At 41.6% G+C, this 26,097-nt stretch overlaps 1 protein-coding gene across 1 annotated transcript in view; it reads left to right on the top strand.

Moving 5' to 3' along the window:
* ENPP1 (ectonucleotide pyrophosphatase/phosphodiesterase 1) overlaps nt 1-26,097 on the top strand; it is a 67,796-nt gene that overhangs the window by 4,402 nt on the left and 37,297 nt on the right. Inside the window, exons 2-7 of the mRNA XM_072141517.1 lie at nt 12,670-12,742; nt 14,854-14,970; nt 16,786-16,911; nt 21,010-21,070; nt 23,122-23,219; nt 24,616-24,695. Of these exons, the coding sequence (XP_071997618.1) occupies nt 12,670-12,742; nt 14,854-14,970; nt 16,786-16,911; nt 21,010-21,070; nt 23,122-23,219; nt 24,616-24,695 (555 nt within the window). The remainder of the gene's footprint in view (nt 1-12,669; nt 12,743-14,853; nt 14,971-16,785; nt 16,912-21,009; nt 21,071-23,121; nt 23,220-24,615; nt 24,696-26,097) is intronic.

Below are 26,097 nucleotides of genomic sequence, written 5' to 3'. Positions count from 1 at the left end.
AAGCGGTTCAAGATGACAGGCTTGAGCAGGGATACATGGAAGGAGTTCGGGATGCGCATGGTAGGAGGAAGGCGCAGCTTATATGAGACTGGATTGATGCGATGCATCACCTCGAAGGGACCCAGGAAACGAGGACCGAGCTTGTAGCCAGGAATTTTAAGCCGGACGTATTTGGAGGACAGCCAAACCTTGTCACCAGGAGAGAAGACGGGGGAAGGTCTGCGTCTTTTATCGGCTTGAATCTTAGTTTGCGTCGAAGCCTGTAATAAGGAAAGGCGGGTCTGCTCCCAGATGGTTTTTAAGTCCTGTACCAACTCCTCAACAGCAGGAACATCAGAAGCCACGGGTAGAGGTAGAGGCGGGCGAGGATGGAGTCCATAGTTGACAAAAAATGGAGCGGAACCTGCTGATGCAGAGTCCAAGGAGTTATAGGAGAACTCCGCCCAAGGCAACAATTGGGACCAATCGTCCTGACGGGCAGAAACAAAGTGGCGTAGATAGCAGCCCAAAGTCTGGTTAACTCTCTCCACCTGCCCGTTCGACTGGGGATGATAGGCAGAAGAGAAGTCCAACTTCACCTGTAGTTGGTTACAGAGAGAACGCCAAAATTTCGAGACAAACTGTACTCCACGGTCAGAGACTATGTGTCGTGGAAGTCCATGGAGTCGGAAGATGTGGTGAAAGAACTGTTCGGCAAGACATGGAGCAGCTGGCAAACCTGGCAGAGGAATAAAATGGGCCATCTTAGAGAACCGGTCAGTCACCACCCAGATGACAGTATTGCCTGAAGAAGATGGTAGATCCGTGATGAAATCCATAGCAATATGAGTCCATGGACAGCTGGGTATTGGCAACGGCAGAAGAAGACCAGCAGGCTTAAGACGTGAAGGCTTATTCCGGGCACAGGAAGTACAGGCACCCACAAAATCCCGGACATCTCTGGCCAGGTCTGGCCACCAGTAGAATCGGGTAATGAGGGCGATAGAACGCTGCACCCCAGGATGCCCAGCCACACGGGAGCAATGTCCCCAAGACAGAATTCTCCTCCGTAGCGCAGGTCGTACGTATGTCTTGCCAGGAGGTAATAGACGAAGATCCACTGGCGCGGCCAGTACAAGACGGTCAGGAGAGATAACATGACGAGGAACCGGTTCTTCCCCAACGACATCCGAAGCACGAGAAAGGGCGTCTGCCTTGATGTTCTTCTCGGCCGGACGAAAATGAATGAGAAAATCGAACCGGGTGAAGAAGAGTGACCAACGAGCTTGGCGTGGGTTGAGTCGCTGAGCAGTCTGGAGATAGAGGAGGTTTTTGTGGTCTGTATAGATGCTGACCGGAAACCGAGCTCCCTCCAGGAGATAACGCCACTCTTCTAGGGCAAGCTTGATCGCCAATAATTCTCGATCTCCTATCCCGTAATTCCTCTCCGCGGAGGAAAAAGACTTGGAGAAGAATCCACAGGTGACTGTGCGGCCTTTGGGACCCTTCTGCGTGAGCACTGCTCCGGCCCCTACAGAGGAGGCATCCACTTCCAGATGAAAAGGCTTTTCAACGTCGGGACGCACCAGGACTGGAGCCGAGGCAAACAAAGATTTTAAGTTCTTAAAGGCCTCCTCAGCTGCCGAAGGCCAGAGTCGGGGATTGGCACCCTTCTTGGTAAGTGCCACAATTGGAGACACCAGAGAGGAAAAACGTGGAATGAACTGGCGGTAATAATTCGCAAAGCCCAGAAATCGCTGTATAGCGCGCAGTCCCACTGGGCGAGGCCACTGAAGAACCGCCGACAGCTTGGCAGGATCCATACGAAGGCCTTTGTCCGAGATGACATAGCCGAGAAATGGAATACTCTGCTGATGGAACAGACACTTTTCCAGCTTGGCATAGAGACGATTGGTCCTTAATCGACTGAGTACTTGTCGTACTTGGACTTGGTGGGTCTCAAGGTCCGGAGAAAACACGAGGATATCGTCCAGATAGACCACCACACAGACATAAAGCAAGTCTCTAAAGATGTCATTCACGAACTCCTGAAAGACGGCTGGTGCATTACAGAGTCCGAACGGCATCACCAGATATTCGAAGTGTCCATCACGGGTATTAAAAGCGGTCTTCCATTCATCCCCTTGGCGGATACGAATGAGGTTGTAAGCCCCACGAAGATCCAACTTGGAGAAGATCTTGGCTCCACGAAGGCGGTCAAACAACTCAGTGACCAATGGCAACGGATAACGGTTCTTAACCGTGATTTTGTTAAGACCGCGATAGTCTATGCATGGTCGGAGTGACCCGTCCTTTTTGGTCACAAAGAAAAAACCTGCACCAGCCGGGGAGGAAGACTTGCGTATAAATCCCCTCTGCAGATTTTCTCGGATATAGTCCGACATGGCTGAGGTTTCTGGTACAGAAAGCGGATACACACGACCCCGTGGGGGAGAAGTGCCCGGCAACAGATCCACAGGACAATCGTAGGGGCGGTGAGGTGGCAACGTCTCAGCTTGCTTCTTTGAGAAGACATCACGAAAGTCCTTATAACATGCCGGAAGACCCTCCAGGGCCTTAAGGGACACAGAAGAGACCAGAACTGGCACAGGACGAGGCAAATCCACACAACGAGATTGGCAGTCGGGTCCCCACCGAAGGATCTCCCCCGTCTTCCAGTCAAGAACGGGTGCGTGGCACTGCAACCAAGGTAGACCCAACAGGATGGAGGATGTGGAACGTGGAAGCACATAAAAGGACAGGTTCTCCTTGTGCAGCACACCGACTTGCATAGACAGTGGCTTGGTGCGGTAGTGGACCGGGTCAGAAAGGATTTGTCCACTGACGGAGATGACCAACGGCCTTTCAAGACGGACCACAGGAAGGTGATGCCGGGAGACCAAGGCGGCATCCACGAAGTTCCCCGCGGAGCCTGAGTCCAAGAAGGCAGAGACCTGGATCTGGGTGCCGGTACCCACGCTGAGAAGCACCGGTATCATCAAACGTGGAGAAGCTTTGCTCACACCTAGGGACGCTTCTCCCAAGAACCCTAGGTGCTGGCGTTTCCCGAAGGTTGGGGACGGATTGGGCAAGACCCCAGGAAGTGTCCAGGACTGGCACAGTAGAAGCAGAGGTTTCCCTGACGCCTTCTGATACGCTCCTGGGGAGAGAGTCTGAGCCTGTCCACCTCCATAGGCTCCTCCACGGGTGGTACATCTGGGGGCTGGAGCGGTCTTTGAAAAGCTGGAGCCAGGCGAGGCAATCGTCGTGGGCGAACTTGCGGTTGCTTTAGGCGTAATTCCTCAGCACGTTCTCTAAATCGCACATCAATCCGGGTGGCTAAGGTGATAAGACCACCCAGGGTAGACGGCAGATCCCGAGCGGCCAGAGCGTCTTTAATATGAGGGGCAAGTCCCTTCTTAAAGGTTGCGGACAGGGCCGCATCGTTCCAGGAGAGTTCCGTGGCCAAGGTACGGAACTGGACCGCATACTCTCCCACGGATGAGCCCCCCTGGCGGAGATTCAACAGCGCAGTCTCGGCAGAAGAGGCCCGTGCAGGTTCCTCAAAAACGGACCGGAACTCCGCCAGAAATGCAGTGAGATTGTCTGTGACCGGGTCGTCTCTGTCCCAGAGAGGAGTAGCCCAGGCCAGGGCCTTACCAGAGAGAAGGCTGACGATGAAGGCCACCTTGGAACGCTCCGTGGAGAATTGAGACGGCATCAACTCAAAATGCAGGGAGCACTGGGTTATGAAGCCCCTGCAAGACTTGGGATCACCATCATACTTCCCGGGCATAGACAGCCGTAGCCTCGGTTCAGCGGCGGGAGGAGAAGCCGGGATAGCGGGAGCCACTGGAGCGGCCTCAGGAACCTGTTGTTGCTGCTGCGTGGCCAGCAGCTGCTGCAGCATGGCGGTAACCTGTTCCAGCTGTTGGCGTTGAGCGACAATCTCTCGGGATTGTTGACCCACGATGGCAGCCAGAGTCGGCCGAGTAGGAAGCGGCACCTCAGCGGGATCCATGGCCGGATCTTACTGTCAGGCTTAGAGGTTGTGGATCCTCTGAACCACTGCGGACGATGGCACAAGCCACTACCTGGGACCGGAGTCTAAGTGGCACCCGGTTTTCACCAGAGCCCGCCGCAAAGCGGGTTGGACTTGCTGCGGCGTGGTACCACCAGGTCGTTCCACAGGCGTGACTTGTCCGCAGTGGCAGCCAAGGTCGAGGTACAGAATCGGCAGGCAATCTCGTAGTCGGGGTCAGGCAGGAGGTCAGGACGGGCAGCACAGGTTCGTAGTCAGAGTCGTAGCAACAGGTCAGGACAGGCGGCAAAGGAGCGTAGTCAGAAACGGAACTGGGGTCACAACAGGAAATCTCAAGAACAGCACAAGGCATCAAAATACAGCTTTCTCTAGGGCGCAAGGCACAAAGATCCGGCAAGGGTAACAGGAAGAGGCAGGGTTAAATAATTAAAGGGAAAAGGCCAGCGCCAATTAGTGGCACGCTGGCCCTTTAAATTTACAGAACTTGCCGCGCGCGCGCCCTAGCTGTCGGGGACGCGCGCACAGCCGAAGGGGACGAGGAAGCTGCAGACGGAGCCGACGCCGGAGGGGCAGGAGCCGGGACCCGTGAGTAGCGCTTGCGGTGCGCTGGCGGGGGACCGACGGCACGGGTGAGCCCGCGATCCGTGACGGGGATCGCGGGACCACCCGTGACACATAGGAATATCCAACGTTTGTACGGTCCGCGGACCCTTGGTAAATGAGCCCCATCGTGTCTGCTTAGAGAGTCCCCGCCCACATTCTGGAATCTGGCACTCGCCATCACTGAGTTATAGGAGCTAAAACCGCAATAAAACTGAATAAAATAGTAAGGGGTTAAAAATGATCTTTATTGTATAAACATCACTAGGGGATTGAAATTTGTGAATGGGATTGCATGTTGTGAATACCAATAAGAATACCCACTTCTACCGTAAATAATCCTAATACGCACCACAATACAAGTACAAATATAAGTATGTAGGATCAAAGACTTTTCAACCATAAACTATAACTCCACTATTATAAAAATTGATGTATTTATGTACTATATACACTCACCGGCCACTTTATTAGGTACACCTGTCCAACTGCTCGTTAACACTTAATTTCTAATCAGCCAATCACATGGCGGCAACTCAGTGCATTTAGGCATGTAGACATGGTCAAGACAATCTCCTGCAGTTCAAACCGAGCATCAGTATGGGGAAGAAAGGTGATTTGAGTGCCTTTGAACGTGGCATGGTTGTTGGTGCCAGAAAGGCTGGTCTGAGTATTTCAGAAACTGCTGATCTACTGGGATTTTCACGCACAACCATCTCTAGGGTTTACAGAGAATGGTCAAAAAAAGAAAAAACATTCAGTCAGCGGCAGTTCTGTGCCGCATCAATGCCTTGTTGATGCCAGAGGTCAGAGGAGAATGGGCAGACTGGTTTGAGCTGATAGAAAGGCAACAGTGACTCAAATGGCCACCCGTTACAACCAAGGTAGGCAGAAGAGCATCTCTGAACGCACAGTACGTCGAACTTTGAGGCAGATGGGCTACAGCAGCAGAAGACCACACCGGGTGCCACTCCTTTCAGCTAAGAACAGGAAACAGAGGCTACAATTTGCACAAGCTCATCGAAATTGGACAGTAGAAGATTGGAAAAACGTTGCCTGGTCTGATGAGTCTCGATTTCTGCTGCGACATTCGGATGGTAGGGTCAGAATTTGGCATCAACAACATGAAAGCATGGATCCATCCTGCCTTGTATCAACGGTTCAGGCTGGTGGTGGTGGTGTCATGGTGTGGGGAATATTTTCTTGGCACTCTTTGGGCCCCTTGGTACCAATTGAGCATCGTTGCAACACCACAGCCTACCTGATTATTGTTGCTGACCATGTCCATCCCTTTATGACCACAATGTACCCAACATCTGATGGCTACTTTCAGCAGGATAATGCGCCATGTCATAAAGCTGGAATCATCTCAGACTGGTTTCTTGAACATGACAATGAGTTCACTGTACTCAAATGGCCTCCACAGTCACCAGATCTCAATCCAATAGAGCATCTTTGGGATGTGGTGGAACGGGAGATTCGCATCATGGATGTGCAGCCGACAAATCTGCAGCAACACTGTGATGCCATCATGTCAATATGGACCAAAATCTCTGAGGAATGCTTCCAGCACCTTGTTGAATCTATGCCATGAAGAATTGAGGCAGTTCTGAAGGCAAAAGGGGGTCCAACCCATTACTAGCATGGTGTACCTAATAAAGTGGCCGGTGAGTGTACATTTCTCGGCTAGTGAAGTGCATGGACATTGTGGATCTGAGGGCCTCTGAGGGTTGGTTCCTCCTGAGATTTTTCTGTAGGAGCAATGGTTGTACAAAAGAACAGCTCTGTAATATTTCATATACCATGTCTGTTTGCAATCTATTGTCATCTTCCTTTGGTCATTCACTTTTTTCTTTTCACTGATACATGGCCTGTGGAAAAAAAAAATTGAAACCTATTTGTTGTTTTACACTGATGTGGATCATGAAAGGCAATTGTAGTAAATGGGTCCATAATAAAAACTGATGAGGCTGGAGAACTAGATGTCATGTTTTCTAACCAATGTTGAACCATCATTTTTTTGTGGACATGGAGACAAAACTGAAGCACAACTGAGACACAATGTCATGCACACACAAGGGACATGCAGCACACACAGTGTGAAACCACCCTAACACATATCCAGTTACATCTGCCCCAGAGATCTCTGTGCAGGGCAGTTAAACCCGTCAAGTAATATAGATTGCAGAAGCTAATGAGAGAGACAGAGGAAAGCGGGTATTGCCCCAACCGCACCTCATCAACTTAATTGTACAAAGGCATATTGGGCCCAGCCGCAAAAAGTTTAAATAAAATATAAATTAAAAAAACACCCCAAAGATCACTCATTTCTGAGTGTGTTAAAAGATAAATTTAAAAACCCCCCAAATTAGTTATTTTTTTTACAACATGCACAGGTTTTAATCATTTTTTTTTCCTAATAAAGGAATGGACTTTTAACATATTTTTTGTTTGGAATGCTGGAGTTTCATTTTGGAATTTTCAATATCCATTACGATGACTGCCACTCACACAGTTCACCATACATCGACAATACAATCTCAAAGCACTGGTTTCAAGGGAGGTGAGCTGAACCTTATTTTTCTTTTTCATAGACATGTGTAGTGAACTTGACTAAGAGAATGAGATTATTTTATTAAACCTGTACTGAGACTGGCATAAAAGAAATAAAAATGGTGTGCCAATGGCACACTTTTACAAATCTATAGCAAAATCCCCAAATACTGCTGTATCTACAGCTGTATTGTAATATATGGTAGGAACAATCAGACCCCCTAGTGTTCCTATGGGGTCTAAAAAAATAAAACCAAACAAACAGTAAAACAAATAAATATAAAACTGTTTTTAAAGCGCCCCTCTCTCCATAAAACTGAGATAAAAATAAACAAACAAAATCCTAAACGTGTTACGTAAGTCAAGATTTATTATAAAAGAAAAATGATTATTCACAACGGTGAACCCCAAATGTCCAAAATGCCACATTTATATAACTGAATAAAAAGTGAGGCGAAAAGAAGAATTATAACCTATATAAACTTGGTATCTCTGCGATCATACCAACCCAAAGAATAATGGGGAGGTATAATTTAGAAAGCACAGTGAACACCATAAATACAAAGCCCACAAGAAAATATTGCAAATTTCATAAATTTTACTGCACATGGCATGGAATATTAAATACTGACACTATACAGCTCCATACACAGAAAAAAATGCAAATACAAAAACAGAAAGGGCTCTGTTCTCTTGGTTTTAGTTAAATTTAAAATCTTCAAAAACGTCACCAGGTCCCAGCGCGGACTTGTGGGCGTGCCAAGCGGCTGGAAACAGTTGAAGCGGAGGTGCTGAGCCCCTGTAAACACCAGGAGTGCCAAAGGAGGCAAGTACAGCTTTATTTACAAACCCTTTAATTTGGTTCAGGGTACATTGAGAAACAATAGTCTAGTTCATCTGTGAAATTCAAGTCGGTTCCTGTGATTACTTTGTTTACTTCAAGAAGAGAGGGTTGCAAATCAAATATACACAAGTTTCAGAAGGAGAAGGAAGAATATGTGGGTTTGTGGCTGCAGACCTAAAATAGCTCAATGGTTTAGGAAGTAAGATTGACACAAGCTCCTCAGAAGCCAAAATTTTTAAGTACAAAATGTGGTGAAGCAGGAAAAAACAATAATAAAGAATATTTACGGATACCAAAGGTGAAGAAACCAATGGATATACTGTTTGACTCTGAATCAGAATCATTGCCAGAAAAAAAAAATGTGTAGCACAACAATAGAAGCCTGGCATTGTCATATACACTATGCCATATAAAGATTTTACATTCACGCTTGTGTTCCGTATTATTACTTGGCTGGAAATAACTAAGAATAATATTTCCTGAATACTCACAACCCACTTGATGGAATCACTACACAAGTAACCACAGTACGTCTAATTTAGTAGTATTGCTGTATTTCTATGAAGTTAAAGAAAATTTGAATAGGTGACTTTGGATGCTAATCTGAAAGATTTGGAAGTCTTGATCCCCTTTATCGCTCATTCTGACTCTTTAATTTAAAAAAAAAAAATTTTTTACTATTCTGACCTTTTTAGTGAGGCTTATATTTCTGTGTGAAAATATTATTGGTGAATTCCACTGAGATTAATGTGCATGAATCCAGACAGAATATTAAACATGTGAACCTTGCATAAGCTGCATATGTTCTATAGGGAACGGTTGGAAATTAAGTTTTTAAAGATATTCATGTGTTTATTCAACCCAAACTAGCATCACTATTTAATCACCTTTCCTATAACTGTCTGATTTACAATACAGTGCCTAGTCCCAGGGGTTGGGATATGGCCTAAAAGTCATGCAGTCCTGGAGGTAAATCATGTCCTGTGTGGTATGGGGGACATGTTCCTATCTGAGCAACATCAGCCAATAGAAAATTTGCCCAAAATCTTATGGCTTTGTGTTAATTGGACAGAAATACGTGGACCTCTGAACCTGACTGAGTGGCCTCTGGATATTTCGGGAGATGCAGAGAAGTTATGAGTAGTAATTTGGGAGGCACATGTTGTTTTGTATCTATAGGGACATACCTCCCCTCTGGATATAGATACAAACAAAAACAACATTTATAGCAACCATCAACCCATTAAAACGGTATCCCAGGAAATAATTCTGATGGCTTATCCTCAATGGGCTTCAGGTGACTACCAAGCTCAGTGCCCACTGCTTTTTGCCCCATTCTCTTAATTCTTGGCCTCCAGATGACCAATGTAGGGGTTTTATGTTGAGTCCTCACTAGCCAGTCAGTAATAGCATATCCTAAGTATAGCCCATCACTATGTGAATTGCTGATTTCAGTAAAACTCCTTAGGATGTGTCAGTAGTAATATTCAAGAGTATATTCTCATTTATGGCATACCCGCACAATGGGGCTTATTTACTAAGGGTCTGCGAATTGCACTTTCATCAGATTTTTGGGATTTGCGCCACTGTGACAGGTATTTAACTGGGGATTTTGTTGCACGCGATCAGGTTGTGGTGCAATTGCGCTGGCTTTCATGAGACAGAAATCAGGGGTAGGCCGCCGGACGATCTGACAGATTCGGACTGAGCGCGGGATTAAATATTCAAATTGTGTCCAATACACTTACATACACCGGGAAGAAGATGGCGAACTCCGGCGGGATCTGGGCGGGGAAGTGACAGATGCAGGAAATCGGGCGCACAATCTTTGTGAATCGCTGCTCAGTGCATTGATGTTGGACAATGCACTTCGGGTGAACTCGGTCAGCCGGGTAAGTAAAAGTGCCCCAATGTGTCAGAATTAGGTGCAGGTCTCAGAAACGGCGCTGTTTGTGAATCCAACAGTTTTTTGGCACCTCGACTTTTAGTCCGTGCACCAATTCATTAATCCCTTGCTCCAAAAACGTATATCCCACTGAAAAATATAGCACGGTTCCACTGCCACCTTGCACCAAAATTAATAAATGCCCCTTGGCATCTCCATGATGGGGTCATCTGAACAATTGTCCTGCCTGGGTTATGAATTTATGATCAGCACTTTCCAAAGTAAAAGTTTAGCTTTTATAAAGTTACTATTGAAACCTCTATCTTAGGAGAGAACCAAGAGTGTGGTGAGGTTTGTGGTTGAGGCAGCTGTAAAAGGATTTGGTAGTTTTCCTCAAACCGGAAAAAGCAAAGATTTAAATTGTGGCACACCTTAAGGAAATTGTGATTATCCCACTCTGGGAGGAAATATCCACTGACTATTATTATGGTGGGCATTTTATTCCATGCTTTTTTTGTTTTTAACAAATATAATGTGTTAAATAAGATAACTAAAACTTGTGGGTAGATAAATTCATGCCCACAGTCCCACAGACTGAAGAAACCTGTTAGAGCATCTGAGTTCTGTGTGAGGTTTTGCCTTCCAAACAAAAATAATCTTGGAGATATAATTAAGATAAACATTTTTTTAATAGAAATCTACAAATTGTTGTAATCCTCATTTTACTCCGCTACATTAAAATCAATATCAGTCTAGAGATCAATGCACGAAATGAGGTCATGGTCCAGCCAGATTCCCGACATCAATCATCTTTATTGGGTAAAATCACTGATTAAAAAAAAAACATGGAGGTAGAAAACGTTTTGTAGATGGTTTTTATTGGTGATTTTACCCAATAAAGATGATTGATGTCCGGAATCTGATGGTGACCTCATTTCGTGGATTCGTCTTACCTACGCAGTAAGGTGGCCCATTCCTCCTCCGACACATACGGCAGATCACAGATGGATTTAATACAGATGCAAATTAGCCACTGAAAATTAAAAGCTTTTATGATTCGGCATGAACATTTGAAATAATATGAGGCTGACTATACTTGCATATACACAGTGTGACTGCCAGAAGGGGATAAAAACTTTGAGTTTAGGGAACAGTTCGGGTGATCTTGTATAGGAGCTGTGCTGTTGTGACCACTTGCTCCTGGAATGTGAGCAAATAGATACAAATGTAATTATTTGGCACATTTGTTTGGGTTCCATATACAGGTTGATTGGATATGATATATACCTATATTAAAAAAACTAGGAATGTTTAAAAATAGCTTAAGTTATGCTGATTCTAAAAATACCATTTTCAGCATTCAGAATCATTTCAGCAGTTTATAGAAGTTTATTTGGTATTACCTGGCTCCCTATCACAATGATTACAATGATTCAGAAATGCTGACTAAGGCATTTTTAAAATCCACATAGCATAGACTATTGGAATTTGTCACCAGCCTAAAATCCTTAAATGCATTTTCTTACAGTTCTGCTGCTACTAAGAGCACACACATACTTATGGTTACACAGTAGATTAGGTCGGTGGTGGAATAAAGATTAAAGGAAATCTTTTTACCATACAAAGCTGCTAATGGTAGTGGTAGTAGGTAGTAGCACTGGAAGGCTTGTAAATGATGGTGGATCTGACCACAGTGACTGTACCGTGGATGCATTTTATGTATTAAATTATATATAAAATATAAAGACACATTTGTGTGTTATGGATTCCACAATAAGACCGTGCCTATCTATGTTAGTTATAGTATTTAGTTTTTATACAAAAATTTTCTGATGCCGTACAATGTGGGATAATACGAAAGCAGGGGAATTGACCTCCCAAACAGTGATTGCTTATTTCGATATTAACACTTTCTGAACCAGTGCCTGTGCTTGGGAATTTTATGAATCCAAACAATTTAAAGGTTATTTACTCTAATGTAGTAATGTGGCCCTTTAATATTTTCTACAAAGTTGGTGGTCCCAGCACCAACTGTTTACTGTTTACAGGGTCCCAAATTCTTAGCTCAAATTTGCACCAAGAATCTGGTGTTTATTTTAACTTTTTTTACAGTATGTGGATGGAAGTGGCAATTAGGGCCTGTGCCAGTTTAAATAGGTCTTCTTCCCTTACTTTATAGGATAATGATGGAAAAAAACCTATGGCACCAGTGGCCTATTCTGCTGCACTCGGGCCCTCTCTTTGGGCACCCAGGGCATTGGCCCAGCATAGAGTGTACTAGACAGGACTCAAGGTATTTTCCTCCTAGCCCAGGACATTCCATGCTCAGTCAAATTCTAAATGAAAACCTTTTTAATTGCCTGAGATTGCCTGAGGAACAAGGAGGTGGGCTGGATTTTCATTGGAGCAATAATGTGGGCCCCTCAATATTTTCTGTCAGTGAAGAACCTGGAAGGATTTTACAACGATAATCCCGATTACCCCTCCTTCTTACAGCGTATTGTTGTCCTCAGGATGCTTCTATGATTAAAGCTGAGGCTGAGCAGTTAAGAAATTGCCATGTTTGCACTTTTATAATAAATAAGTGGGGATTGATTGTAGTTTGGGCACTTGCCATCACTGCTATAGGATATCCTGTAGCCAGTTTTATTTTTAAAAATCTCCATATTATACTTTTTAATGGTGATGTAAAATGTATATAAAAACAAACAATACAATATTAAAAATGTATCATAAATTGACATGGTTCTTTTATTTCCTTACTAGGTAATCTGTGTATGCATATTAACCGCTATCCTTGGGTGTATATTTGGACTAAAGCCAAGCTGCTCTAGAGAAGGTGAAATATATTTTATGGAACAAGAACTACCTTATGAAAAGCTATGATTTGAGTAACATAGTAATTATAGAGATTTATGACTACCATAAGAAAGGTCCAGTCTCCACAATCTTTGGCTAAGTTCACACCTGCATTCAGGAGGTTTCACTCACCTTTCCATTTATTAAATAGCAGAAAAAATTGTGCTGCAGCCCTCATTGTTTTTCCCCCCTGTTGATAACAGAAGCTTAACAGAAGGTTCATTGAAGTCTATGGGGAACAGAATGGGAATGTCAATGCCCAGAGACTGCTCACCATATCACGGCACCATTGTGGTCTATGGCACTCGATCATGGTGAGCACATCGTGTGTCGCTGCACCGTAACCGGGCAACTCAACATGTCCCATCTTCTACCAGATTGCCACAGCAGCGACCCAGCTCCTATGGAGAGAGCTGCCTCCCTCTTCTGCAGCCAGCCAGGGCTACACCAGGGTTCCAACCAAGTTGAGTGCACGTCTGTGTGCATGAGGCCCATGTGTGTGACAAGCCTCAGGTTTAGCCCAATTTGGGATCCTTAAGGCTGCATTCACACTGCCGCAAGGGGAAAGTATATATGGCCGACGTATATACGGCTGATATATGCCCTCCATAGATGGCAATGGGCGCACGGCACCCTATGGGAGCGGTGCGGTGCAGCACACGTGCGGCAACGTACCGTTCCATCCTCGGGAAAAAGATAGGACATGTCCTATCCTTTCCCGTATTACGGCGCTGTGCGCCATACATCGCTATGGAGAGGGGCAGGGTGAGCAGCCCTCACCCCCTCCTCCTCTCCCCGCGCCCTGCCTTTGCCAGCCGTGGTACGGTACGGTGGACAACGGCAGTGTGAATGTAGCTAACATAGCAAGATTCTTAACTGAGTTATACGATTTATCTGACATTTGTGACCGAGAATATTGATGGAAAGGCGCAATGGCCCCTAATGCAAAATATTTAATTTCTGACAGGTCATTTTATAGCAATATTTTTATTTGCGGGACAGTGTTTTTGGTGGATTTAAGGCTTTGTTTCTGCTGCTTGCACTGCAACCTCATAAAAAAAAAAAAAAATCTGCATTTGTTTTAAAATAGAAAAAAAATGTACCTTTCTGTAAGAAACTTTGTCCCTGATGCTGTCTGTGCTGCAGCACCAGAATGTGTGACATTGAATGTGGCAACAGCACTTCTAGTCTGAAAGCACCAGAGACCAGGGAGTCATTGTTGCAACCAATGGAACCGCCAGGAAGCTTACACTACTTTATTTTCCTTTTTTTTTTTTTTTTTTTAATTCAAAATTGTAAAACCTTTTAAGCACCTAGTGACACGGCCTTAAAAGGCTCTAATGACCAGGGTATATTTAGCAAATTTTCGTACGTGGTGATTTAAGGGCCATAACTTTTTTTTTTATTGTGCGCTAACTAAAATAATTTTGCTGCGTTTCTTTCAGGACACATGTAAAGTTTTTTTTTTTTTTCATTTTTGTTTTATTTGTGGTCAAAAGTGGATATATAATATATGTATAGTCTCGGGCACACTGGGTGACTATGGCTACGTGTTTTGTAGTGTAGTGGGGGATTTTTTTTTTATGGGAAATGTGAATATATTTTTTTGAATATTAATGAATATATGTGTGTTTTTACAAACATATACCATGAGGCCATAAAATACCCCTGGGGCACATTTTTTCTTTTTTTTTTTTTTCTTTTACAAGTTTTCCCCTGCATCTATAAGAGCCCCATCTACAGGAAGAAATAACCCCCTGTAAATCAGACCCAGCAGCTCTGATGTAATGCCTTTAGACCTGGCGGAGAAGTGGTAATAAACCGCATCTCCCTTCTCACTAGAGACTCTACGTGTCTGACAGCTGGAGACCCGGTCCAGACTTTAGACCTGTGTCCGCTGACAACTAAGGTCAGCACGCGGTCCAAAAAGAGTCAAATAAAAAAAATAATTTACTTATTGCAGATAGGCCTGGGATCTGATATAATCACTGACGTTTATTGAATGATAATATAAAAATATTGAAAAATATTAATATTCTAATCTTAAGGAACTATATATAACTAATCATATTACTTGTCTTCCACTTATAGTAAAGAGCTGCAAAAATCGCTGCTTTGAGCGCAAATTTGGGAGCTGCCGCTGTGATGCAGCCTGTGTCGAACTTGGAAACTGCTGTTTAGATTATAAAGATGTATGTATACAACCAGGTAAGGGAAGTCACTGGTAAATGTAGGTATTATTTGAGTAATTTAACTGTTCAGTTAGATCTATAGGATTTAGTATCTTCCTGTAAAAATTTTGATGTAAATAAATTACAATACCAAATAGAAGGCTGGAAATGACAATGTATTGGTTTTTAACCTGGTTATGAGGTTTGGTCTGGAAATAGATGAAACTTTGCTGAAAATGCTATTGCTGCCAAAAGTGCATAGTTTTCATTTCACACCGAAAATAAACACCTATAGTTTCTGTAAATTATGGAAATCCATCATGATAAACCAGGAGCCCTTACGGTGCCTGTGGTGATCTTTTTGTATTTATTAAACTTGGTCTTCTTCCTTGTAAATGCAACTTTTACAATTATGTTAATGAACCTGAAGGATTCCTGGGGGTGTTACTAGAAACTCGCCATTCTGCGGTTTCACAGGTCTTCACAATGTGCTGGAACACCCTACCCTCCCTTTCCCACAGAGTGCTGAAACTTCCGTTGATGTTATTAGATTACAACTGGAAAATGGAGGGAGAAGTCCTGAGGGGGAGGGTGAAACAGTGTAACAACCTGTGAATCTCCAGCATGGTGGCACTCTGTTAACACAGAACTTTGGGCTCATTAGCATAATTTTAAAAAGTTGATTTTGGAAGAAAGAAGCCCATGGATAACACATATAAAGATTTCCATTGTCACAGTGCCTGGTTGTATGAATATGTCCCCTTTGGTTTATCAAGCTTGATCTTTGTTGGTGTATTTACTATACAGCACAGGTTAGACCCAGTTGGGCCCAGTTCACTGTTCTATAACAGTTATGCTATTCCTTGTTTGAAAACCTTAGAAAATTTTCTGTCGTGCTCCCTTTATTTACAGTGTAGTTAAACTGTAGTCGAACTTTACACTGCCTTTTAGTATCTTTAGTTAATGGCAAAAGATTGGGGGGTACTGATTTATTCCTCCAAAAGACATAAGTTGTAATAGGATAGATTCTGTGTAATAATGCAGGTGTTTGGTATCTCTTCCTAGGAAGGACTCTCATATATACTTAAAGGCTTGATGGGAAGGGGATCAGAGAGGCTGGGGTCTACCAGAATCCTATTCATAGCTGAATTAAGACTGGCAGTCAAAGTACTTTCCTTGCATAATTATTCACATGGGTTGGCAAAAAGTAGAAGTGCCTTAGAGCTAAGGAAGGACTTAATTTGTAGGTACCCAAATAGAGCTGAGGACTGAACACTTGGGTACATGGCATACCGCCATGCGCTGGAGAGGAGGTGGCCCCTCTATAGGAAACAGCGGCGGTTGGCCGCTCACTTGGGAAAAGATGGAGCATGCTTTATCTTTTCCTGGTGTGTGGCGCGGAACACGCCGCCATTGCCGTCTATGGGGACGTATATGTGGCTTTGCTCTTGTAATCGTGAATATATAGCAGAATACTATAAAGAATATTTTGAAACCATTTGCAGATACAGGCAGTCCCTGGGACAAGTCGGAACTGTATACTTTATAATTGTAACCCCAGGAAAATAATCTTTTTGTCTATGACCATTGGGGTTTAAAAATGTTGGGTTGTCATAAGAACCAGAATTAACAATAAATCTTAATTACAGGCACATTTGATAACTGTTACAGCTGTTTATTGTAGCCTAGGGCTAAAGTACAGTAAATTAATAACATCCAGAGGTCTGTTTGTAACTAGGGGTCATTTGTAAGTCTGGTGTTCTTAAGTAGGGGACTGCCTGTATACCAATGGAAAGGAATTCTCTAAGTTCTGTGCATATATGCCTCAATTCTCATCTCTTCTATTTTGCAGCTCATGTTTGGACGTGTGACAAATTAAGATGTGGGGAGAAAAGACTTGCTGGGAGCCTGTGCTCCTGTTCTGATGACTGCAAGGACACAAATGACTGTTGTGTTAACTATGACTCAGTTTGTAGAGGTGAGTGTATCTAGTTTTAGTCTCCCTGGAACTACACTAATGTTTCACAGTATCTTAGATCAATTATTTGTATTCCTTTAATATGACTCTTAAAGGACATCTACCACCAGGATGAAGGATTGTAAACCAGGCACACTTGTATGCTGGTTTGCGCCCCCCTCTGTAAGGATCTGCTCTTCTTTTAGCTTCTTAATCCCTTGTTTTTATGAATACAGGCAGTCCCCAGGTTCTGTAGGTTTGTTCTTAAGTTGAATTTGTATGCAAGTCAGAACTGTATATGTTATAATTGTAACCTGAGCCAACTGTTTTTTTTTGTTTTTTTTTTGGTCTGATTTTAAAAATGTTTGTTGTCCTAAGAACCAGGACTAACAATAAATCTTAATTGTAGACACCTATGATAACTGTTACAGCTGATCATTGTAGTCTAGGACTAAGGTAGAGTAATTAACCAAAATCCAGAGGTCCGTTTGTAACTAGGGGTCGTCTGTAAGTTCGGTGTTCATAAGTAGGGGACCGCCTGTAAAAGGTTTTAAAAATCATGCAAAAGAGTCTGAACGGCTCCATTGACATGTATTGAGCCTGGAGCCTCTCCGGCTCATTTGCATAATTTTTAAAAATAACATAATCTAAAATAAGAGCAGATCCTGCTAGGGGAACATCCTGGTGGTAGATCTCCTTTAAGGGAAATCTAACACCAAAATCAAGCATGATAAATCAGGCTGTGTCAATCTTATATTTGTTATCCATGCCCTCCTTCCTTCTGAAATCAACTTTTAGAGTTATGCTAATGAGCCTGAAGGGCTCTCATGGATGTTTCCAATGCTCTTTTCTGCTCTGGATTCACATGCTGTTACAATGAGCAGAGGTGGACTCCCTTCCTCCTGCAGTTTTTGCTGCTGCTAGATAAGAGGCAGAGGAAGGAGGGAGAGAGTAGGTGGTTGGGCGGGACATACTCTGCTTGTTGTACAAAGCAGTGAATCTGCAGAACTGAGGGTTTCTGGTAATACCCCCAGAGTCCTTCAGGCTCATTAGCATAATTTTAAAAGTTGATTTTAGAAGGAAGGAGGGATTGGGTAACAAATATATGAAGATTACCACAGTCAATGTGCCTGGATCTATGGGTAAGTGTCCCTGGTTTAAATTACTTGATTTTGAAGGTAAATTTTCTTTAACCCCTTACCGACATTCGACGTTATAGTACTGCATGGCAGTACCATTATGTCATGCTTCTGGCACCAGCTCCTAAATGGAGACGATACCAGAAGCATCGGTTGCCAGCTGTATGTTACAGCTGGCACCCTTCGCTGGCACCCTCGATCATAGTGTCCTCCGATCGCGGGCATTATTACCGCGGCGTGCTAGGGTCCCGTGCACAAAATTGGACCCCTTCTTGTCTGCCCCAGGGATGCTCGGCCTCTTCCGGGAGCCTTGTCCTGCCTCCTGGCAGGACCCGGCTGTTACACACTGAGCATGCGCAGCATATTTGGTATCGCCAGATTCATAACCATTTGTACATCTGTACCATCTGTAAATTATTGGACCCGTGCAAAAAACTTGCCAAAAATGTACATTTTTCATAAAATCCCTTCACAAAAATGTTCTTAAAAGTGATCAAAAAAAGTCATGTGCGCCGAAATGGTACCACTGAAAAGGACAGCTCAACCAGTAAAAAAAAAAGCCCTGAACCAGCCCTGTTAACCAAAAAATATTAAAGTTATGTCTCCGAAAAGATGGAGATATGAAAATAAATGAATTTTTCTCTGTATTAGTTTTTCTTCAGTAAAATTGCAAAAATATGTAAAAAACTATAGAAATGAGGTATCGCCATAATTGTATTGATCTATAGAAGAAAGATAATGGGGCAGATTTATCAAGTGTCTGAAAGTCAGAATATTTCTAGTTGCCCATGGCAACCAATCACAGCTCCCCTTTAAAATATTCATGAGCACTGGTAGAAATATTCTGACTTTCAGACACTTGATAAATCTGCCCCAATGTTTTTTTATGTTATGGCTTACGGCCCCAAAAAAATACAAAAAGAAAGGAAACCAGAAATGTATTTTTTTTTTTCCTACATACATTTAAGAGTTAATAAAATCTAATCAATAAGCTAATAACCAACTAAAATGAAGTACCTTATATACTCGAGTATAAGCCTAGTTTTTCAACACAAAATTTGTGCTCAAAAACCCTAACTCGGCTTATACTCGAGTCAACTAAAAAAATAAAGTCAAAACTCACCTTTCTGACATCATCTGACATCATAGGTCAAGGGGGGCATTGTTTGTGTGTGATCCTCTTCTTGGTATAGTATTCCAGCCACTGGTTTACAGCTTTGCGTTGTACACTCTTAGTTAACTTACTTTTGGGCATTGTCCCATCTTACTTTTCACTTATTACTCATTTATAATGTGATATGTTTTGTACTGGCTAGTTACTACCGTTATTTGGTATACACACAATTTTATATCATTGGTGTCCGTTCATGTATGCTGTATTATGTTTGGTTTTTAACATCTATTTTGATTGAAATAAAGTATATTTATGGTTATTATTTGTTTCTGTGTTCTTTTGAACCTCTTTTTTGGTATTATCATAGGTCCTCTTCTGTCTGAGACAGTCTGAGACAGAAGAGGACCTATGGGGGATGTGGGAAAGATGAGTACAGTGTTATTTTTTTTTTTCCTACTACAGGGGCTGGGCAGGCTGTATGCTACAGGGGCTGGGCAGGCTGTATGCTACAGGGGCTGGGCAGGCTGTATGCTACAGGGGTTGGGCAGGCTGTATGCTACAGGGGCTGGCAGACTATATACTGGGAGGCTGTAACCAATGCATTTCCCACCCTCGGCTTATACTCGAGTCAATAGGTTTTCTCAGTTTTTTGTGTTGAAATTAGGGGTTTCGGCTTATACTCGGGTCGGCTTATACTCGAGTATATACGGTATTTGTAAAGTGCATGTAATGTTGCAGAAAATAAGCCCTTATATGTCCAAATTTCCAAAAAATAAAGATTGTATTGCCAATAAAAGTGACAATTCATAATCTCCTCTGAATGGCACAGCTTTCCCCTCAATGCCCTGGCGTGTGCACATACAGCAGGTTATCACAACCAATAGGTTGTACATTTATTGAAAAATACAATTCATTTAGCCCCAAAAAAATTAAATTTCAAAATTTCATCTGATTTTGTTTTATCCCCTGTAAAATAATTAAAGGGTTAACAAACTTCATGAAAGTTGTTTTACATACATTAAGGGGTGTAGTTTCTATAATGTGGTGATTTACAGGGTTTTACTTTTATTTAGGCCTCTTAAAGTGACTTGAATTCTGTGCAGATCCTGCTAAAGCCTGATTTTGTGTTTTTTATGAAAGTGTGAGAAATCGCACCTAAAGTTCAAAGCCCCATAATCTCTTACAAAAATGAGAGGATGCATAAAAAACCATGGATACATAAAGCAGACATGCCGTTAATGTCAGTCAAGTTTTTTTGCTGTTATGACTACATGGAAAAAGTAGCACATTTTCAATTTAAAAAATCGACTTTTTCCAAATTTTCACCAAATATCAGTTTTTTCATAAATAAACCCAACAAATACCAACAAAGGGCAGATTTGAAAAAATGGTGTGTGTTAGGAAGATAAAAAGTGGCTTTGGTGTTAGGGGGTTAAAAGGAACCTGTCAGGCCCATTTTGGATACTAAACCACCCACCATTAATGATATAGTGTCTTAAATCGCCCTAATGTTTATACCCCTCTCTCAGCACCCTTTCATTGAAGGATCGCAAGAGGAGGTGATGGCACTGAGATCTCCATGAGTTTGTAAATAAACAAGTAGTTTTAGAATATGAAATGGCTGAGACTGCATGTGGTAATGATCGCTGAATCCAGGTGGTCAGGCAGGGCTCAATAGCGCATGTCTGGCCACTGCTGCCAAAATGGGGGGTGGATGAATTAAATTAAACCTGAATGCTCAGATGGAAATACTGCTATAAGATGTTTCAAAAATGTAAATTTAATATGTATGAAAAAATAACATTTTGAAAAACTTTATGAAAAATACAGCAATCTTTTCTCAGAGTGGAAATTTTATTCTTTTAGGAAACAAGAGCTGGGTAGAAGAAAAATGTGAGGATATCCAAACACCACTCTGCCCAGCTGGGTGAGTACAGTAGCACATCTTTTCCCCACAACTGTTCCTGAGTTTCAAGAGAAACGGCAGAATATCCAGAAAATCTCTGTCATCCAATATGCTGGTATTGTAAATTGAAGCAAGTTAATCGTTGGCCGTTCTGGAGGCACCAACACTTGAAATCAGGAGCACACAATAATGTCATGGACCTGGTGCGAGTGTCCAGGTTACAGCCCCCTTATCCCTGATGCCCCTGCTTATCATGATCACTAAAATAACCAGCAAATCTTAAAATTTAAAAACAGAAAAACACTTTCAAATAGTCTTACATTTGTAAGACTATTTGAAAGTGTTTTTCTGTTTTTAAATTTGATGAAATAAAAAATATTAAGTTTTCATTATATAGTTGACGAGTTCCTCTTCTTTGTAAGGTGTTTAATATATGGTTCGGGGGAAGTCATCCCGACTTTAGGATACCTTTTAGGGACGCAATAAATTTGGGTTATAACAGATAGAACTCTGTCACATGACCTCCTCCCGTCCCACGAAACTGTCTGATAAACATCAGATAAACAAATCTATGGACTCCAGGGCTTATCAGCAGAAAACCCCATACAATTACTCTTACAATATATATAATAATTATAATTTTTTTTTACTATTTTTCAGACTCCCTAGGCTACTTTAACTTTAGGTTGTCTTATTGATCCTACCATATACTGCCATACTACAGTATGGCAGTATTAGGGGATTTTCCTCATCATCAATTACAATGTGCAAATCACACATTGTAAAGAACAGGTTCAAACCTGACAGCCTGGGGTCTTCATACTTCCCCAGGCTGTCATGGCAATCGATCACCACATGACCTCACAGGGGGTGGTGATTGAATCCAAGATGGCAGCACCCACACAACACAAGGATTTAAATGCCTCTGGCATGGTAAACACCCCGTGGTCGATGCCAGCACCGTCTACGGGTGTTAAAGGTGGGTGTTTGCTGCAATATACAGCAAACGTCCTCCTTGTATGGAGAGAGCTTCATACACCTGCTTGCGGAATGTGATGTAATAGTATGTCACATGTCGGTAAGATGCTAACATTTTATAATCTTTGGTAGCAGCGCAGGAGAACGGTGTAATGTGTGTGTGTGTTGTTGGTAGCAGCATAGCTTAAAAAAAATGGGAAGCACAGTAGCTAAGTGGCTTGCACTACAGCCTTGAAGCCCTGGGATCCTGAAGTCCCATTTTATAAAATGAATTTGGAATAAAGCGGCTGGTCCTTTTCTGAATGGATCTTAGGTTACTTATGTTACGTAATAATATAATACTTAATAGAAAACAGATTTTTTTTCACCTCCTTTCAATCATCTACTTTTTATGCTAATTAGTTTAGTCATTTGTACGATTTTCAAGTAAACATAATTTATTGAAACTTAAAGCAAACACAATTGAAAGTTGAAAAAGGAAGTTACTGCTTAAAACCCTGCGTTGGCACTTTGCAAAAAATAAGTGGGAGCAGGTTTGTAGTTTGGGCTCGGTACTTAAAAGGTTCACAATCATAGGCCTATGCTATACTGAAGGCCTTTTTAGCATTCTGAATAATTTCAGTAGTTTAAATTAGTTTGATTTACATTACCTGGCTCCATGCCAGCATGAGGTGAGTCCTGAGGGAGGGGCAGCTGCAGCCTGTGTAGGCATATTACTCCTCATGCATTCTTCCTCTCCTCTCCTCACCATCCCCCTCCCCTTTCTGCTCAATGCACATGAAATGAATTGGGGAGGAGTGAGGAAGCTGCATGAGTTTGGAGGGCACAGGCTGCCCTCATTGGGACTCGCCACGTGCAGCTAGCAGGGAGCCAGGTAATGTGAATTAAACTTGTATAGACTACTGAAATGATTCAGATTGCTGACAAAGGCATTTTTAAATCCACATAGCATAGGGTATTGGAACCTTCCAGCAGCTAAAAATTACACTCCTGGTGACAGGTTCCCTTTAATGAATAGATAAATAGATTAAAAAACAGCCATATTTTTTCAATCCTCAAACTATTTTACCTGTATATTTTTTTTTCCCCCACAGGTTCTCTCGACCTCCAGTCATCTTATTTTCTTTGGATGGGTTTAGAGCAGAGTATTTGCAAACATGGGGTGGACTCCTTCCTGTCATAAGCAAGCTAAGTGAGTACACTGTCACCTTTGCATAAAAACAGCAAAAGATTCTCTTTCAGACACCAGAGCAAACAAATAAAATCCAATAAATCTAAAGAGTCAATTTGGGAACATTAATCACAGGTTACTGTATTAAAAAAACTGAGTATCTCTTTATTTCATAAGTTGGAAGTTAGATATGATGGTGCAGAACCATATGTTGGATTAATCAGCAGCTGTTTTACTTGGTGGTGGTAAAGTGTTTCAAGTTCAATTACAGCAGCTAAAAAAAAACTTTAACTTTAAGTACAACACTTTGTGTGTGAGAAATGGATTAAATGGTGGCAACCAAACGTTCAATTTCAGGTGGCGAATAAAAGAGCTACCAAGGTTGGAGATGGTATACTGTCATGCTTATTTCTAGAGACCTGTGTACATTGTCAGGCATTTTCAGACATTTACATCCACTAGACTTAGAAAATAAAGGTTTGCATTCACTGCTCGCAAGTTGAGCTTGTGATTGTAATATTTGTTTTGGCAAGCTTTGTGCAGCGCTGTGGAATCTGTGTGCGCTATATAAATAGAGGAAGTATTATTTAAGCTAATATAGTACAGTGTTTATACAGAGTATGTACTTCCTTGCATCAGATCTCAGAGATCCCAGAGCCTTTCTCTGTTGCATTAATGGCAGAGCTCGATATAAAGTCTTTGCACTTTACTATTAATAGTAATTCATTCTAATAGGCTAACGATGATTTCAGTCCTGATTTCAACATATATAATGAAAAGCTGATGTCAATTTGTACATGCGTAGCAAGTCTTATAACTGTGGAATGAATAAGAAACATCCTGTAACTCCATTAACAACTTAAGAACCAAATGACCTAAATGATTTAAAACGATCTGTAGAGAAAAGTTTACTCTGAGAAGTTGTATCATATGATTAAAGGTTTTTTTTTTTTTTTTTTTTTGTGGCATTCTGTTTAAGAATCTGCCAAAAAATATTTTAGTCTTTTACTGCTATACAGGTTTGATTTGAAAGCTATAGTCACCTATAAAGAAAAAAATGTGCTAACATACTATCAATAGCTGTTAGACAACAGGTTTCCTTTTCAGCTCTCTTTTATACATATACAAACTTGGTTCCTTCCTCCCAATACAAACTGGTGAGTTGTGACCTGCATCCACGTCAACTGAAGTCATACTGAGATTCTATCTTATGGAACATTGATTTTCTATACAAAAATTGCTATAAATGTTTGATTGAATTGTTTCAAGCTTAACATTCCGTGACATGAAGGTAGATTTGTATTTATCCAGTAATTTGTTGTTCAGACGTGCAATGTTTGTTACTAATGGAGCCTTGAGTTTAGGATCTCATTGTTTTTAATTTTCTCTAATCACCTATCTTTTCCTTACAATTTAGAGCAATGTGGAACATATTCACGTTCCTTACGACCAGTGTATCCATCAAAAACCTTTCCCAACCATTATAGTATTGTAACAGTAAGTAATCTGTCTTCTATTATTTATGTTTCAATGTCCCAACATTTTTTTACACCATGTAGAGAAATTATACATATACATGTATGCATAATTTCTGTACAGGGTGTAGCAAAAATGTTGTGGGGTGATATATCTTGTAAAACACACATCGGATTGAAAAAATAAGAATATATGTGTCAAATGTTTTACAAACTCTGATACCAAACTTGGTCCCCTACCACCACTGCCTGGGAGGGGCAGGGTTAGTTAAAATCTTAAAATAGGAACCCCCATCTAGATTCAGATTCCCCAGGAAAAATGACATTGATTTGACCTAGGTCTTTTTCAGTTTTGGTGACAGACTGCACTGTAAGCACCAAAAATCAAAATGTGTGCAAAAACATTGATAAGGGGGATATTTTTACATAAATACAAATCTGATGCAAAAATCTGAAAATGGACACATACAATATTTTTATAAAAGCTATCCAATGTTACCAAATTGGAGCACTTAATGTAAAGCAACAAGAAAAATCCACATCTTCAGATAAGAGGAAACTAAAGTTAGTCAAGCTCTCCGAAGTGTGAGAGGCAAGGTGACTCTCATTAAACCAGCCCCAAAGAGAACAGAAAACTACTACTTTTATGTTGTTCTTCCTGGGTTATGCAAAATATAGTTTCTACATAAAAATTTAATATATCTACCTACCTCGCCCCCCGGTGGTGAAAATATAGGGTCAACTTTAATTGGATAGATTTTTAAGCAATATTTGTCACATATATTTTTGTTTTTCAAAATTTGTGTTTCTCAAGAGATCCCCATTTTTGAACAATTTTTTTACCCTTTGTTATTTTTGGTGATTACATCATCTGTCAGTGAAAATGACTTGAATCGTAGATTGAATCAATGTAATTATTTGCGGGTAATCTGAATCTGCAATAAAAAATGAGAGTTTGCATTTAATATTTTAAGGTTGCCCCCCTCTCCAAGGGGATTGGGGTAAGAGGCTGAGTTTGGTATCATTGGATTAATTGAAAAATATTGACAAGTATATTTTTAGTTTTTCAATCTGATGTGTATTTTGCGAGATATTCTACTGTCCAAACCTTTTTGTTACACCCTGTATATCTAATTATTTTGTGCAAAGTACTGAACCCCATGGACTAACATTTGGCTTTTAATTGTATAAAAGGAACCATATTCCCAAACAGATCCCAGTCTATGTATGTGCTTTTATTTTTTTGTTTACTAATTATACTGTCTAAGTGTTAAATGTTTTTGTTTGATTATAACAAGCCACTCCAATGATGAAAAACCAATAAACTATTGCAAAGATATATTGGAACCATACTATTAAGTGACTGTATTGTTATCTGACTAAGCGCTCATCCACATTCAATAAAGGATTACACACGTTTTCTG

This window comes from Engystomops pustulosus, chromosome 3 (assembly GCF_040894005.1).
Source record: "Engystomops pustulosus chromosome 3, aEngPut4.maternal, whole genome shotgun sequence".
NCBI classification, from domain to species: Eukaryota; Metazoa; Chordata; class Amphibia; order Anura; family Leptodactylidae; genus Engystomops; species Engystomops pustulosus.
Note: the sequence above shows the minus strand (reverse complement) of the source record. Positions and strands in the feature narration are given on the sequence as shown.